Genomic DNA, 17,131 nt, shown 5'->3' with positions numbered 1-17,131 from the left:
TTATGAGGACACACAAAATCTGCAAAGGGATATAGACAGCTAAGTGAGTGGGCACAAATCTGGCAGGGAAGTGGAGCTGAATTGAATGGTGGCGCAGGCTTGAGGGGCCAAATGGCCGACACCTGCTCCTATTTCTTATGTAGAAGATCAGAAGCGGATTGTCCCACTCTCCCCCTCCCCTCCCCTCCCCCTCCTCCTCCCCCCAACAGAGAGGGGAAGTCCATGATGCAGTGAACTTGCGGGTGGGAATAGAATAGCATTTTTAAATCCTCGGTAAATGAGTGAATCGCGGGCCTCTTCCTGCACCAGCCCGAGGATGAGAGCAGTGCTGGGTTGGCAAATCTTCTGCCAGGTTTGTGCAAGAGCAGGAGAGAGAGACTGGAACATAGCTCCATCAGTTCAGGAGCCTGCACTACCAATCAAACAGAGAAAGGAGGGAGGTAGGAACATGTTTATACCGATTGCCAGGAAATTAATGCACATCCCACCCACTTGAAGCAACTGAGAAACACAGTTTGTACTTATAAAGTTTTTATTACAGTCATAAAGATCGCACCATAGTGATAACTGTTTTAAAGTGAGTTTTTACTGAGTGGAATATTTACATTAGAGCCAATGGCTGCATACATTCACAAAAGTATCTAAACTAGAGGGATTGCAAATGAAAACACTGGATTGTCAACGTACCGGGATAACTGATCAGCTCTGTGTACTGTAAATAGTTCTCTCCCTCAGTTTAAAAATGATTTGTCACAATAATTATAAAAAGGGCTCAGTGACAGAGACTGTCGCAACAGTCATTTTCAATCACTGACTAGGGAGTGCGGGACCTGCCATTATTCCACACTCCGCTTCAGAAAGTGTTGGGCTGCTGGCTGAACCAGTAAACAGGCAGTACTGCAAACCTGGCTGGAGTGTTTTTTAAAAAGCTGGCGCACAATGAGTTAGAAAATTATTTAATAGGAGTCTCCCTTTAGAAACTACCAAAAGCAGGATTCCCACATATTGTATAAATCCTTCCAATTATTTTTGTATTCGACGAGGTGAGGAGTGTCAGTGTGACAAAGGAATGCTTTCCACTTCAGGCCACCCAATGTTGGCATCAAACACTCCCAGGGCAGGTACAGGGGGTTAGATACAGAGTAAAGCTCCCTCCACGCTGTCCAACCCCAAGTGCATTAGTGTGACAATATCATGTCCCAATTCATTTTAAATTATATTAATTTGTCTCTTAAATCCATTTATACTATTTCCTTCATAACTTAATCTACAGTCCCATTACCCATTAGCTGGAAACACTGTCCCCCTTCTTACTGCTGACTTAATTTTTAACAAAAGCAAAATACACGGCTGTTGAATAAAAAAAACGGAATTAATTGAGAGCTAGATAGAATCATACAGAACATAGGGAGGCCATTCGGCCCATGCTGTAAGAGCTATCCAATTAGCCCCGCTTTCCCCACAGCCCTGTAATTTTTCCCTCTTCAAATATATATTCAATTCCCTTTTGAAAGTTACTATTGAATCTGCTTCCACCGCCCTTTCAGGCAGCGCGTTCCAGACGAAACAACCACTCATTTCACACCTTCTGTTTATTTCGAAATGGCATGTGTGTATATTTCCTGTCTAACTATGGCCTTGCACCAGTGACACAGATTGTGCTCAAAGCTCCCTGGTCACAGAAGGCAAGTGCTCACATCCTAACACTAGCTCGGCAATATTTGTGGATCTATTTATATTTCTTAGCCAGCCAGCCACAGCAGCGGTTTCTCTGTAATTCCCCTCCCCAACGTACGATTGACATTGTGCAAAAAACCCATCCCCTCCAACGCTGAGCTCCCGACTCCTTAGTGTTCAATTTCTTTCAAAAACATTTGCTCTCAATGATTATGGCAACAAATCACTGGCAATATTTATAATCTTCAGCAGACAAGATTTCAGTATATTAAAAATATAAAGTATATAAGACCCTGGATAACGAAAAATCGCAGACACTTCTGGTGGTATTTTGCAGCATAGTCAGTGTAACACAAGCCCTCACTGAGAACATTAGAAAGAGAGCTTTGCAGCACTAGTTACTTTGAATAATTCACTGTCCTGTCCACAGTGTAAAATGATAGATGAAGTTTTGATGGGATGTTGGTGCTCCAGCTCTCCAATCACATTAACTAACCAACATCGACAAGTTGGCGGTTAAAAGTTGAAATAAAGTGGCTGTACAAACCAGGGGGTCGCTGGGTCGATCTCTGGCCTGCACCGAGTAAACTTGCCTCAAACCTTGGGAGCTGGTAATGGTGTGACAAGCTGCCCCCATGTCCGAGGGGGTGGGCCTGAGAGAGAGATCAACCAGCATTCCTGCTGCTGATCACCATCCGGTCACTCCTGGTGAAAAGTACACGTGTTGATAACAGATCACCATCCTGTGACTCCTGGTGACGGGTGAGGAGAACACTGGACTGGATTGCCACACTCCGCTGTAAGAGGTACCAGCACTCACTGGGATGGCATCGGCCACTTGGGTGAAGTACCGAGGGGGCGTCTGTTGAACTGTACCCACTGATTCCTTTGGAAGGGGGTGGAGGGAAGGGAAATAAACCTCTCCCATCCGACTACCACAGTAACATTCACCATTTAAACAAACACTCCTGCTTTTTTTCTAAAGATTATTTTTGTGAATGATCTGTAAATATATAACCTCTTTAATCTCCTCTAGGTAAATAAGGGCTTGTTCATTCACACTGTGACATGCTTGGCAAATATTCCGCCCCACACAGCGTTTACCGGGATCGAGTGTCGATCGCGTGCCGGTTAAATGTTGGTTTTTTTTGGTTGGCGGTTACACGGCTGCGCTCCGTTACACGGCTGCGCTCCGTTACACGGCTGCGCTCCGTTACACGGCAGTCTCAGAGCTTGGAGCTAGGCGCCTGCACCAGCAGCTCCCTCACATCGACCAAGGCCTGCTCCAGGTAGTGGGCCAGCTTGGCGGCATTGGTCTCTGCACAGCTGTTGAAAGCGGACACGGAGAAGTTGATGTGGCCGTCCATGGGATTGTAACACACGCCGTACCCGTCCGGCACCACCGGCCCGAAGCACATCAGGCAGTCCGTCTTCGCGGGGACCTAACGGAGAGGGCAGATCGCGGGTTAACACTGGACTGTCTCCTCCTTCCTCTCAGTCGCCCCCTCCTCAAAGCACAGACTCGCTTGGCACCCTCGGAACCTCACTACCCCGCCCCACAGTGTGCTTCACCTGCCACCTCTTCCACAAACCTATATCAGCTGTGGCTCAGTGGGCAGCACTCACCTGAGTCAGAAGGTCGTGGGTTCAACTCCCACTCCAGAGACTTTAGCACAAAAATCTCGGCTGACACTCCAGTGCAGTACTGAGGGAGCGCTGCACTGTCGGAGGTGCCGTCTTTCAGATGAGACGTTAAACCGAGGTTCCGTCTGCCCCCTCAAGTGGACATAAAAGATCCCATGGCACTATTTCGAAGAAGAACAGGGGCGTTATCTCCGGTGTCCTGGCCAATATTTATCCCTCAATCAATATAACAAAAACAGATTATCTGGTCATTGTCACATTGCTGTTTGTGGGATCTGGCTCCAGCCTCCAGTGCATTCCCTCTCTGGCAGTTCCACCACTGATGATAGAGCTTCCACCTGCCTAGGCCCTACTCTCTCGTACTTCTGAAACCACTCGAACTTGCTGCTTCTCTCCCCACATTTCAGCACCCCTGAAAGGGCACCTCCTCGGCTATAGCTTTGATCCCAACTTCCCGCGCTCCTGTTCAGTGTCCATTGTTCTCGGTGTCACACTTTCCGCCCTCTGCCGGTGCTCCTCACCCAACATCCAAACACTGAGGAGACGGGGAACAAGATTCAGTCAGCTATGGCTCCCACGGGTATCAGCTGTGGCTCAGTGGGCAGCAGTCTTGACTCCAAGTCACAAGATCGTGGGTTCAAGTCCCACTCCAGAGAATTGAGCACAAAATCCAAGTGCAGTACTGAGGGAACACCGTCAAACCGAAGCCCCGTCTGCTCTCTAAGGTGGACGTAAAAGAGCACTATGTAGAGGAAGAGCAGGGGAGTTCTCCCCAGTGTCCTGGGCCATTATATATCTCTCAACCTGTGTCACTAAAACAGATTATCTGGTCATTAACACACTGCTGTTTGTGGGAGCTTGCTGTGCATAAATTGCCTGCTGCATTTCCTACATTACAACAGTGACTACACTCTAGAAGTACTTCATTGGCTGTAAAGCGTTTATGCACGTCCCAAGTTTGTGAAAGGCGCTATATAAATGCAAGTCCTTTCTTTACCTTTCTCTATCCATGGAGTCCTGATGGAAAACGAGTGCAAGAACCGTACCCGAGGGAGATGGGGAAATCGATTTCTGATTCTCCCTCCTTCACTGGGGCACGGCTAAGAGGAGGAACTCAGCGGCTGTGGATCAGCAGAGCAGGAACCTTCATTGGTCCTCGTGTTAACTCACAGCTTCCTGCGCAGGGCAGGGGGGGGGTGGTGTGAATCCCTCACCTGACTGGTCGATAAATTGAAATGAAAGGCGACAGCGAATGACGTGTCCATGAAGATCTCGGGGATGCGAACCAGGTCCTCGATGGCCTGCATCTTCAGGCCCAGCAGGTGCCTGTCCATTGCCTGGCCCCTTATTGCCTGAAAGTAAGAACAGACGTAAGCACAGACTGCTGTATCGTATCTGCACACCGCCCACACCCCCACACCTCTCCCCCCACCTGTACCGCCCCATCACACCGCCATCACCCCCACACATCACAGCCCCCCCCAAACCCCTCCACCCACCTGTACCGCCCCATCACACCGCCATCCCACACCATCATTACCCCCACACACCTCCGACAAGTTCCCGAGTTTCCTATTGAGCAGTGAGGAAGATTTGGAAGGGCCTTCCCAAATATGGGGACAGGATTCGAATCTTGGATGCACTTGTGGTTTAGTTAATGGCTGTTACGTGGGGAGGGGGGTGGTAAGCCGTGTCTGGGAGCGAGTGAAGACACGACGGTGAGAGCACAGACCCCAATCTCCCTTACCACGTTGGTGTAGGCTCGGTGTCTCTGGACCGCTTTTCTCAACAATGCCACTTTCTCCTGGTTCTAAACGCGGAATCAAAACAAAACAATTTACAGCCAAAAGTGAGCTGAGGATGACTTCACAAAACCCAAAGCAGGTCAGTCCGCAGTTGGAGAGAGGAAACAACAGGTTAACAATGAATGCTGCTCCTGACTGACCGCTACTAGCCTCCGCTGGAAACAACTCGCATTTATAGTAGTAAAACGTCCCAGGGTGCTTCACAGGAGCGATTATCAGACACAATTTGACATCGAGCCACATAAGGAGACATCAGGACAGCTAACCAAAAGCTTGGTCAAAGAGGTAGGTTTAAAGGAGCGTTTTAAAGAGAGAGGTAATGAGACGAAAGGTATAGGGAGCAAATTCCAGAGCTTAGGGCTTCGGTAGCTGAAGGCACAGCCGCCAATGGCGGAGCGATGAAAATCGGGCGTCTCCGACGGCAGCGAATCAGAGGTCATCAGATCCTACTCACGCACTATAGTATTTTCCAACATGTGCAGCAGGGGGCAGTAACGTCCAGAATTCAAACAGTGTGTACTCGGTTTGGTTTGAAAGAGATCAGCATCGTTGATTCTCGCCGGTACGTTTATAGACTCCACAGAACCCCGACAGGACCTTCACGTCCCCTCCCACCCGATGGTCTGGCTTCATCAAATCATGGTCTACTGGCAGATATGCTCACTCAGTACTGTGCTGACTGTCAGCTGTGGATCAGTGGGTTGTGGGTTCAAGGAATTTAAGCACAAAAAAATCTAGGCTGACACTCCAGTGCAGTGCTGAGGGAGTGCTGCACTGTCAGAGGTGCCTTCTTTCGGATGAGACGTTAAACCGAGGCCCGGTCTGCTCTTTCACATGGACGTAAAAGATCCCATGACACTATTTCGAAGAAGAGCAGGGGAGTTATCCCCGGTGTCCTGGTCAATATTTATTCTTCAATCACAAAAAAACAGATTATCTGGTCATTATCACATTGCTGTTTGTGGGAGCTTGCTGTGCGCAAGTTGGCTGCCCTGTTTCCTACATTACAACAGTGACTACACTCCAAAAAGTACTTCATTGGCTGTAAAGCTTTAAGACTACTGGTGGTTGTGCAAGGCGCTATATAAATCCAAGTCTTTCTTGCTAGTCCCACTCCCCTGCTCTTTCCCCCAGTCATACAAATTTTTCCTTTTTAAATATTTATCCAACTCCTTTTTGAAAGTTACTATTGAATCTGCTCCCACCGGCCTTTCAGGCAGCGTGTTCTAGATCACAACAACTCGCTGCGTAAAAACACTTCTCATCCCGTCTCTGGTACTTGGGCCAATAACCTTAAATTCATGTCCTCTAGTTACCGATCCGCCAGACAGTCTCTCCCCATCTAGACTTTACCTAAACCCCTCGTAATAGCAACACAGTAATTAATAATCCAGCAGAAAGCAGAGTTTCCAAGTTAATGCTATCTCAGCCCCCAGAAGAGGTGGGATTTCGGAGTGGCGAGTACCTGCTGCTGTGGATTATCCATGGAATGCACAAAGTCCAACGATTCGACCGACGCTGATCGGATTGTGTCAGTGCGCCCGAGGTGGAACATCCGCAGGGAGGCACTTTCGTAGGTCGCACATGGCTCCCCGTATATCCTGACGGGAGACACAAGCACAGCGAGACGATGAGGGGAGGCGGATTCCTGCTCAGCCTCTGCTTTTGGGGGGGGGGGGGGGTGGGGGTCACGGACAATTGTCGGGAGCTTAGCATTGGGTTTGAGGAGTTCATGCAGTAAGGGTGCCTTTCCTTTATCCGCATCGCCTCCTCCGCCCCCGCCCCCAACCTCTGTCCGGAAGGCAATGCCTTGCTTGCTGCGATGAGAGGGACGTCCGTTGAGGAGAGCTGGAGTACATTGGGCCTATACTCTCTGGACTTTAGAAGAATGAGAGGTGATCGCTTTGAAACATAGGATTCGGAGAGGGCTTGACAGGGTAGATGCAGGGAGGATGTTTCCTCTGGCTGGAGAGTCTAAAACCAGGGGTCACAGTCTCTGGATAAGGGGTCAGCCATTTAGGGCTGAAATGAGGTGAAATCGCTTCACTCAGAGGGTGGTGAATCTTTGGAATTCTCTACCCCAGAGGGCTGTGGATGCTGGGTCGTTGAGTATATTTAAAGCTGAGATCGATAGATTTTTAGACTCTAGGGATAATCAAGGGATATGGGAATCAGGAGGGAAAATGGAATTGAGGTTGAAGATCAGCTGTGATCTTACTGAATGGCGAAGCAGGCTCGAGGGGCCGAATGGCCTACGCCTGCTCCTAATTCTTATGTTCTTATATTCTGGGAGAGCTTCAGATCCACACGGTTCCTGCTGCCCTCTGGTTAGGGGTTGGCAACTTTGGTTGGACGTATTCCTGGTGGTTTCAACGCAAGACCTCTCACCCCCAACCGCCCCATCCGGTCAAACAGCCTTTCAATACTTTTAGAACTGAGAAAGGAAAATGTTTGAAGAAAAAGGAAATACAATTTTTGAAACACCCTGTGTTGCTTACAAGAGATGAATCAATTCCTGGAAGCTCCTGGACAACCCTGGAGGGTTGCCAACCGTAGCTCACCCCAGCGCCCACGTGCCCGCTTCGAGCGCGAGCCCCGCAGTAAGGGTTGGGAGGCTATTCCATCATGGAGTGCGGGGAGGCCCAGGTTTGTAACCATGGCAACCACCGGCAGTCCCTCCCACAATTCCCTGTGCGGAGCTGCCATTCTTGGCCTGGTTGTCAGCAGTGGGTCCAGCCTCGGGCTAGTCCGACCACAATGACCACAGGCAGTGGGCTTAAATCACGTAGCTGATTCCCATTTACAACAGTCGCTGTATTTCCGAGTATCTGAGTGTTTCTGAGAGATGTGCTAAGGTGCTGTATAAACACAACTCTCTCGGTCAGTGGGTAACACTCTCGCCTCGGAGTCAGAAGGTTATGGGTTCAAAGCACAGAATCTAGGCTGACACTCCAGTGCAGTGCTGAGGGAGCACACACAGCCAGAGGTGCCGTCTTTCGGATGAGACGTTAAACCGAGGCCCCGTCTACTCTCTCAGGTGGATGTAAAAGATCCCACGGCACTATTCGAAGAAGAGCTGGGGAGTTATCCCTGGGGTCAATATTTATCCCTTAATCAACATAACAAACGCAGATGATCTGGTCATTATCACATTGCTGTTTGTGGGAGCTTGCTGTGCCCAAATTGGTTGCCGCGTTTCCTACATTACAACAGTGACCACACTCCAAAAAGTACTTCATTGGCTGTAAAGCACTTTGAGACGTCCGGAGTTTGTGAAAGGCGCTATATAAATGCAAGTCTTTCTTTTTTTTCTTTCATGTTCAAAACATTTTGGGATCCAGTCTATGAGTAATTGGAGACATGACGTGTGGTGAGTATAGGGTGCTCGGGAGGAACAGGTAATTTTGGACCTCTGGTTCCCAAAGCTCGCCAACACTGGGGAATTCCTCAGAGACTTTGTGCTCAAGTCTCTGGAGTGGGACTGGAACCTAAAACCTTCTGACTCAGAGGCGAGTGCACTACCCACTGAGCCACAGCTGTCAAACCACGATGGGCCGAATGGCCTCCATCTACACTGCACGGTTCTATGTACTGGACCAGTGAGTGTGGAGTGATGGTTCTCACACCTGTAGTAAGCCAACTGCAGAGCAATCTGGATGAAGGCGTCTGGGCTCAGCTTCTGGGACTTGGCAAAATCCTTTCCAAAGTGCTGGAAGACGAAGCATTTTATATCCACATCATGCACCATCCTGGTGAGAAAGGAGGACAACTATTAATGTCACCGCTGTCAACATATCCAATCAGTCCCCCACCTCAGACCCCTCCCATAGTCGTCAGCTCGTCCGCCGAGTGGCCAGACTTCATGTTTGAGCCCAGACAATGTGTGTTGATGGGCTATTCAACTTTATGGGGCATCGCAGCCAAGCCCAATCCTGCCGTCACCAGACGCGTGCACGCTTTGGAGTAGGGGTCGCTGGATAGCAATAAGGGACAGGAACCCTGGTTGATTCTTTTCTCCACCGCCAGTAGCCTGGGGCATTTAGACCAAGTGCTGAGTTAACTCCCCGCCCCTCACCCCCCATCCCCACCCCCACCCCGGGGAGAGCGAGGGAGCAGGGGGAGAGAAGAGAGAGTGAGACCAAGGCGGGGGGGGGGGAGCTCGGGAGCTCAATGTTGGGTTTGTGCAGCTCTCCCAGTTCCCCTCCGAGTCACGCACCATCCTGACCTGGAAATATATCGGCCGTTCCTTCATCGTCGCTGGGTCACAATCCTGGAACTCCCTCCCTAACAGCACTGTGGGAGCACCTTCACCACACGGACTGCAGCGGTTCAAGGCGGCGGCTCACCACCACCTTCTCAAGGGGCAATTAGGGATGGGCAATAAATGCCGGCCTTGCCAGCGACGCCTACATCCTGTTAATGAACATTTTAAATAACGGCTCTCACATGTTGAGGTTCTGCTTTGCTTTCTCGATGTCCCTCTTTATGTCGGGCGTGATGTTGAAACGGAGCTTCCGTGGCATGGCCAGTGGAATCATGGGCGATCGGACCATCACTGAGGTGTTGCTGAAATGGAAGAGACACACCGAGTATTGGTTTATTTAGGGGTTACACAGCACAAACAGGCCATTTGGCCGACACCGGTCTTTATGCTCCACACGAGCTCCCTCCTATCCAACTGCATCCAACTTTTATTTGCCTTCCATTCCTTTCTCCCTCGTGTGTTTATCGAGCTTCCCCTGAAATACATCGATACTATTCGCCTCAACAAGTTCCACAATCTCACCACTCTCTGGGTAAAGATGTTTCTCCTGAATTCCCCGCGGATTTATTAGTGACTACCTTATATTTATGGCCCCTATTTCTGGTCTCCCCCACATCTTCTCTAGGTCTACGCTATCGAACCGCTTGTTATTCGTTGCTGAGAATGGAGTCTGTTTTTTAGGCCGTTGCAACTCTCTGACTTGCCTGCCAGGGGATACACGGACAGGGAGCAGGGCAGTCCTGCCTGCGATGGGCGATCAAGCCGAGGCTTCCAAGATACCATCCCTTCCAATCACAAATTCCGGATCAAATGGAGAACGGAAGGGTTTGCTGTTCCCCACGCAGGGAGGGATCAATCGCAGGGAGGTGGTGGGAAGGATCGGCCGTGGTCTGCTCACATGTCAGCCGTGGCTCAGTGGGCAGCACCCTCGCCTCCGAGTCAGAAAATGGTGGGTTCACGTCCCATTCCAGAGACTTGAGCACAAAAATCCAGGCTGACACTTCAGTACAGTACTGAGGGAGCGCCGCACTGTCGGAGGGGCAGTACTGAGAGAGTGCCGCACTGTCGGAGGGGCAGTACTGAGGGAGCGCCGCACTGTCGGAGGGGCAGTACTGAGAGAGTGCCGCACTGTCGGAGGGGCAGTACTGAGGGAGCGCCGCACTGTCGGAGGGGCAGTACTGAGGGAGCGCCGCACTGTCGGAGGGGCAGTACTGAGGGAGCGCCGCACTGTCGGAGGGGCAGTACTGAGGGAGCGCCGCACTGTCGGAGGGGCAGTACTGAGGGAGCGCCGCACTGTCGGAGGGGCAGTACTGAGGGAGCGCCGCACTGTCGGAGGGGCAGTACTGAGGGAGCGCCGCACTGTCGGAGGGGCAGTACTGAGGGAGCGCCGCACTGTCGGAGGGGCAGTACTGAGGGAGCGCCGCACTGTCGGAGGGGCAGTACTGAGGGAGCGCCGCACTGTCGGAGGGGCAGTACTGAGGGAGCGCCGCACTGTCGGAGGGGCAGTACTGAGGGAGCGCCGCACTGTCGGAGGGGCAGTACTGAGGGAGCGCCGCACTGTCGGAGGGGCAGTACTGAGGGAGCGCCGCACTGTCGGAGGGGCAGTACTGAGGGAGCGCCGCACTGTCGGAGGGGCAGTACTGAGGGAGCGCACTGTCAGAGGGGCAGTACTGAGGGAGCGCCGCACTGTCGGAGGGGCAGTACTGAGGGAGTGCCGCACTGTCGGAGGTGCCGTCTTTTGGATGAGATGTTAAACCGAGACCCCATCTGCTCTCAACACCACCAACTTGTATTTATATAGCGGCTTTTAACGTAATAAAGTGTCCCAAGGCGCTTCACAGGAGCATTATAAAACAAAATTTGGATTTAAAAGATCCCACAGCACTATTTCGAAGGAGGTCAGGGGAGTTCTCCCCATGTCCTCACCAATATTTATCCCTCAATCAACATCACTAAAACAGACTATCTAGTCATTATCGCACTGCTGTTTGTGGGAGCTTGCTGTGCGCAAACTGGCGGCAGCATTTCCAACCTTGCAACAGTGACTACACTTCATTGGCTGTAAAGCGCTTTGGGACATCCTGAAGATATGAAAGACAAATGCAAGTCTCTCTTACATCTTGGGGAGTGGGACTAATTGGATAGTCGTTCAAAGAGCTGGAGCAGGCACGATGGGCCGAATGGCCTCCTTTTGTGCTGTAGGATGCTGTGATCCTCGCGGTGAGCTACTGACTAGCATTGGCTGAGCCCTGGCAGGGGGCTTCCTGTCTGAGAAGAGGTATTCAGCATAATAAGAACATAAGAATTAGAAGCAGGAGCCGGCCATTCGGCCCCTCGAGCCTGCTCCGCCATTCACTGAGATCATGGCTGATCTTCTCCCTCAACTCCACTTTCCTGCACTATCCCCATATCGCTTGATTCCCTTAATATTCAAAAATCTATCGATCTGTATCTTGAATATACTCAAAGACTGAGCCTCCACCGCCCTCCGGGATAGAGAATTCCAAAGATTCACCACCCTCAGTGAATAAATGTCTCCTCATCTCAGTCCTAAATGGCCACCCCCTTATTCTGAGACTGTGATCCCTGGTTCTAGACTCCCCAGCCCGGGGGAAACATCCTCCCTGCATCTATTCTGTTGAACCCTGTAAGAATTTTGTATATTAGATCACCTCTCATTCTTCTAAATTCTAGAGAATATAGGCCTAGTCTACTCAATCTCTCCTCATAGAAAAAAAATACCCCCCCCCCCCCCAACCCCCATCCCAGGAATCAGTCTGGTGAACCTTTGTTGCACTCTCTCAATGGCAAGTATATCTTTCCTTGGGTAAGGAGAGCAGAAATGTACACAATACTCCAGGTGTGGTCTCACCAGGGCCCTATATAATTGCAATAAGACGTCTTTACTCTTATACTCAAATCCTCTTGCTATAAAGGCCAACATACCATTTGCTTTCTTAAGTGCTTGCTGTATCTGTATGTACCTTTCAGTGATTGGTGTACAAGGACACCCAGGTCCCTCTGAACACCAACATTTCCCAATCTCTCATCATTTAAAAAAATACTCTGCTTTTCTATTTTTCCGACTAAAGTGGAGAACTTCACATTTCTCCACATTATATTACATTTGTCATTATATTCCATCAGCGGCAGAGAATGGGATAAGAGAGGGTTAAACAAAAAGGAACAATGGTGAAAGAGCAAGACCCACATTAAGGCATTCCCCCCCACCCCTAAATATTCAGGACATTGTGTGTTCTGATCGGTTCCCTCAGCCTGCAAGCCCTCCTTCCCCCCGCCCCCCCCCAAAAAATACATAAAGACTCTTACCAATACTCAAAGACATGGTCCAATAAGGCCACAATGGGTGGCCCTTCTGATGGGGAATGCTCGTAAACCAGACCACAAGATCCATCCTCTCCGATAATGAACTGGAGAAAAACCCCAAAAGGTGCATTAGTTCTCAGTTTGGGCGGTGATCGAGGGGCTGCAATGGCCTCAGTACCTCGGGTTTGTGGGGAGCAAGGGGAGGTTTTTATTTGAAGAAAAAAAAAATGAAAAATCATCCCCGAATATCTTCTCTCGATCACTGTCCAGTGATCACCCCTGCTGGAATCTGCAACGTGTCTCAATGTCGGCTGAGGACAGGATCAAGCTCGGGCAGACGCCCCACATAGTCGAATAGTCTGCCGCGGACGGAAAAATGGTCCTTTGGCGCGGGCGATGTCTATGAACATCTACCCATAGTGAAGAATAGCAGCTTGGGGGCGAGATTCCTTCAGCTTTTCACAAGTAAAATACATTAATCATGTTTGTTTTATTCACTTATCAGGACCGAGAGAACCAGACAATAAAGCCCGAGGGATTGCTGGAGTCGGGGGGCTGGAAGTCAATGCTTAGATACAAACAATGATTGGGTGGGGCAGAGTGAGGGGAACGCAGGAGAAAGACACCAGGCAGAGGTGGGAGCCTACGAGTGGGTGGGGTGTCAGGAGGAGGAGAGGGTGGAGGTGCATTGGGCTGCTAACTAATATCTAATAGGTAGGTACGAGTGTACCCAATGTCTCGTCTCCCTCTCTCCCCCAAGGGCTGGTGCTTCCAGAAGAGGAATCGGAAGAGCTGAGAAAACAATAAAAAGGACCTTTAAGTTGGAGGGAAACAAAGTTTAAAAACTCACTGTCAAATATTTGAAAAAAATTCATGCACAGAGCAGAGTTATTAAAGTTTTGCGCTGCCAGATACACTGGCACTTACCTATAGGTACACACTCGCGTGCACACCCAGGTATACGCGCGCGCACACACACACACGATCAACGTTCCCGGTGAGCTGCGCTTTGTTCTGCACGGCCTGTTCCTTTTAATGTACGGTCCCTTAAAATTTCTGTGCGTGCGCGATGTTTACAATTGGAAAAGCCGGTGAGCGGCCTGTGCGGGATCGAGCCGATTACTGGGCGGCCGCTTAGAGGGAGCAGTGACCATCCGAAAATATGAACAATGATAGACAGGTAAAGACCATCTGGACCATCGAGCCTGTCCCACACAATTGCGATATCTAGCGTATCACAAGGTATACACTCCACCCCACCCGAAACCATGGGATACACAGTCGCACACACCCAGAAACACTCACTGATACTAACAAGACTCCCCAGATATACACGCACGCACTCCCAGATTGACAATCTCACACATGTTCGCTCGCAGATACACACAAGATGCGTACACTCACACTCGATAGACACATGCGTGCTCGCCGATAGATACCTATACTCCAGATACAAACACATAACAACACCTTTAACATAGTAAAACGTTCCAAAACGCCTCACATGGACAAACCTTCAAATGCAAACAAACACACACACACACACACACGTATGTAAATTCTGTTTGAGCCAATCGGTGCCCATCAGCTCGCTGGGCGCCCGCTGCCCCCACACACCTGCAGTGTTTTGTCGAACCAACGATTGCCGCTGTTCCACCGACTGCCCCCACCGTGCACCATCTGACCCGCTATGTGGCTCATGTAGAGCTCATCCGACACCTTGGGCACCGGGGCGTCGAGGCTGATGGTGAAGATGCTCCTCTGGATGCATTTCACGGACTCTTTGTTAACCTTATCTGGGGCAGAGAGAAGCAACAAGCACAGTCTCAAGGTCACACAGAGCAGAAGTTCAATTTGCCCCCGCCGAATGATTAGCAAGAATAGATTCCATTATCACAAAACATGACGGTAAATTAGCACGAGGTACGTGTGCACAGCTCAGTGTGAGCATGCAGTCCAGGAAGATCCAGTCTGTGCTGCTCTCAGCCAAGGTTCTGATAGAGGTACTCCAACTGGCCACACTGTCCCAAGGGTGCCGCTCCTGATCCCCATCCAACAATTCCCCAGTGATCGCACGTACGTGGACGATGGGATGAAGAGGAGCTCAGGCTGGATATTGAAAGTACATTCCAGAGAGAGAGGGAGAGGGCAAGAGCAAGAGGGGGCGAGGGCAAGAGCACGAGGGGGTGAGGGCGAGAGCGAGAGGGGGCGAGAGCGAGAGGGGGCGAGGGCGAGAGCGAGAGCGGGCGAGGGCGAGAGGGGGAGAGGGGGAGAGGGCGAGAGGGCGAGAGCGAGAGCGGGCGAGGGCGAGAGCGAGAGGGGGCGAGGGCGAGAGGGGGAGAGGGCGAGAGGGGGAGAGGGCGAGAGCGAGAGCGGGCGAGGGCGAGAGGGGGCGAGGGCGAGAGGGGGCGAGGGCGAGAGGGGGCGAGGGCGAGAGGGGGAGAGGGCGAGAGCGAGAGCGGGCGAGGGCGAGAGGGGGCGAGAGCGAGAGCGTGAGGGGGCGAGGGCGAGAGCGAGAGGGGGCGAGAGCGAGGGCGAGAGCGTGAGGGGGCGAGAGCGAGAGCGAGAGCGAGAGCGAGAGGGGGCGAGGGCGAAAGCGAGAGCGAGAGGGGGCGAGGGCGAGGGCGAGAGCGAGAGGGGGCGAGGGCGAGAGCGAGAGGGGGCGAGGGCGAGAGCGAGAGCGAGAGCGAGAGCGAGAGGGGGCGAGGGCGAGAGCGAGAGCGTGAGGGGGCGAGAGCGAGAGCGAGAGGGGGCGAGGGCGAAAGCGAGAGCGAGAGGGGGCGAGGGCGAGAGCGAGAGCGTGAGGGGGCGAGAGCGAGAGCGAGAGCGAGAGCGAGAGGGGGCGAGGGCGAAAGCGAGAGCGAGAGGGGGCGAGGGCGAGAGCGAGAGCGTGAGGGGGCGAGAGCGAGAGCGAGAGCGAGAGCGAGAGGGGGCGAGGGCGAAAGCGAGAGCGAGAGGGGGCGAGGGCGAGAGCGAGAGCGTGAGGGGGCGAGGGCGAGAGCGAGAGCGAGAGGGGGCGAGAGCGAGAGCGAGAGCGAGAGGGGGCGAGAGGGGGCGAGGGCGAGAGCGAGGGCGAGAGCGAGAGCGAGAGCTTGAGGGGGCGAGGGCGAGAGCGAGAGGGGGCGAGAGCGAGAGCGAGAGCGAGAGGGGGCGAGAGGGGGCGAGGGCGAGAGCGAGGGCGAGAGCGAGAGCGAGAGCTTGAGGGGGCGAGGGCGAGAGCGAGAGGGGGCGAGAGCGAGAGCGTGAGGGGGCGAGAGCGAGAGCGAGAGCGAGAGCGAGAGCGAGAGCGAGAGCGAGGGCGAGAGCGAGAGCGAGAGGGGGCGAGGGCGAAAGCGAGAGCGAGAGGGGGCGAGGGCGAGGGCGAGAGGGGGCGAGGGCGAGGGCGAGAGGGGGCGAGGGCGAGAGCGAGAGGGGGCGAGGGCGAGAGCGAGAGGGGGCGAGGGCGAGAGCGAGAGGGGGCGAGGGCGAGAGCGAGAGGGGGCGAGGGCGAGAGCGAGAGGGGGCGAGGGCGAGAGCGAGAGGGGGCGAGGGCGAGAGCGAGAGGGGGCGAGAGCGAGAGGGGGCGAGGGCGAGAGGGGGCGAGGGCGAGAGCGAGAGGGGGCGAGGGAGAGAGCGAGAGGGGGCGAGGGAGAGAGCGAGAGGGGGCGAGGGAGAGAGCGAGAGGGGGCGAGGGAGAGAGCGAGAGGGGGCGAGGGAGAGAGCGAGAGGGGGCGAGGGAGAGAGCGAGAGGGGGCGAGGGAGAGAGCGAGAGGGGGCGAGGGAGAGAGCGAGAGGGGGCGAGGGAGAGAGCGAGAGGGGGCGAGGGCGAGAGGGGGCGAGAGCGAGAGGGGGCGAGGGCGAGAGGGGGCGAGAGCGAGAGCGAGAGGGGGCGAGGGCGAGAGCGAGAGGGGGCGAGAGCGAGAGGGGGCGAGGGCGAGAGGGGGCGAGGGCGAGAGGGGGCGAGGGCGAGAGCGAGAGGGGGCGAGGGCGAGAGCGAGAGGGGGCGAGAGCGAGAGGGGGCGAGGGCGAGAGGGGGCGAGGGCGAGAGCGAGAGGGGGCGAGGGCGAGAGGGGGCGAGGGCGAGAGCGAGAGGGGGCGAGGGCGAGAGCGAGAGGGGCCGAGGGCGAGAGCGAGAGGGGGCGAGGGCGAGAGCGAGAGGGGGCGAGGGCGAGAGCGAGAGGGGCCGAGGGCGAGAGCGAGAGGGGGCGAGGGCGAGGGCGAGAGCGAGAGGGGGCGAGGGCGAGGGCGAGAGCGAGAGGGGGCGAGGGCGAGGGCGAGAGCGAGAGGGGGCGAGGGCGAGAGCGAGAGGGCGAGAGCGAGAGGGGGCGAGAGCGAGAGCGAGAGGGGGCGAGGGCGAGAGGGGTCGAAGGCGTGAGCGAGAGGGCGAGAGCGAGAGGGCGAGAGCGAGAGGGGGCGAGGGCGAGAGGGGGCGAGA

At 53.6% G+C, this 17,131-nt stretch overlaps 2 protein-coding genes across 2 annotated transcripts in view; one reads left to right on the top strand and one right to left on the bottom strand.

Moving 5' to 3' along the window:
- Positions 1-514: 514 nt before the first annotated feature.
- On the bottom strand, positions 515-14,621 carry crata (carnitine O-acetyltransferase a). The gene is made up of 9 exons (XM_070863585.1): positions 14,615-14,621; positions 14,335-14,513; positions 12,721-12,821; positions 9,573-9,692; positions 8,753-8,875; positions 6,592-6,727; positions 5,069-5,131; positions 4,536-4,673; positions 515-3,119 (listed from the first exon to the last, which is right to left on the bottom strand). Exons 1-9 carry the CDS (start codon positions 14,619-14,621, stop codon positions 2,904-2,906), a joined length of 1,083 nt encoding a protein of 360 aa, XP_070719686.1. The 3' UTR covers positions 515-2,903.
- ptpa (protein phosphatase 2 phosphatase activator) overlaps positions 14,620-17,131 on the top strand; it is a 77,146-nt gene continuing 74,634 nt past the window's right edge. The window contains exon 1 of the mRNA XM_070863584.1: positions 14,620-14,625. Within this exon, the coding sequence (XP_070719685.1) occupies positions 14,620-14,625 (6 nt within the window). The remainder of the gene's footprint in view (positions 14,626-17,131) is intronic.

Source organism: Pristiophorus japonicus, chromosome 20, assembly GCF_044704955.1.
Source record: "Pristiophorus japonicus isolate sPriJap1 chromosome 20, sPriJap1.hap1, whole genome shotgun sequence".
In the NCBI taxonomy this organism is placed as follows: domain Eukaryota; kingdom Metazoa; phylum Chordata; class Chondrichthyes; family Pristiophoridae; genus Pristiophorus; species Pristiophorus japonicus.
The sequence above is the reverse complement of the archived record's forward strand: the minus strand, read 5'-3'. Positions and strand labels throughout refer to the sequence as shown.

What these genes read in the sequence shown, in the direction of transcription:
- crata (XM_070863585.1), bottom strand. An exon ending in CTGCAGTTGGCTTACTACAG is followed by an intron (nt 6,728 to 8,752) that starts GTGTGAGAACCA and finishes GTCTCCCGTCAG; the next exon opens with GATATACGGGGAGCCATGTG. An exon ending in TGGATAATCCACAGCAGCAG is followed by an intron (nt 5,132 to 6,591) that starts GTACTCGCCACT and finishes TTCCGCGTTTAG; the next exon opens with AACCAGGAGAAAGTGGCATT.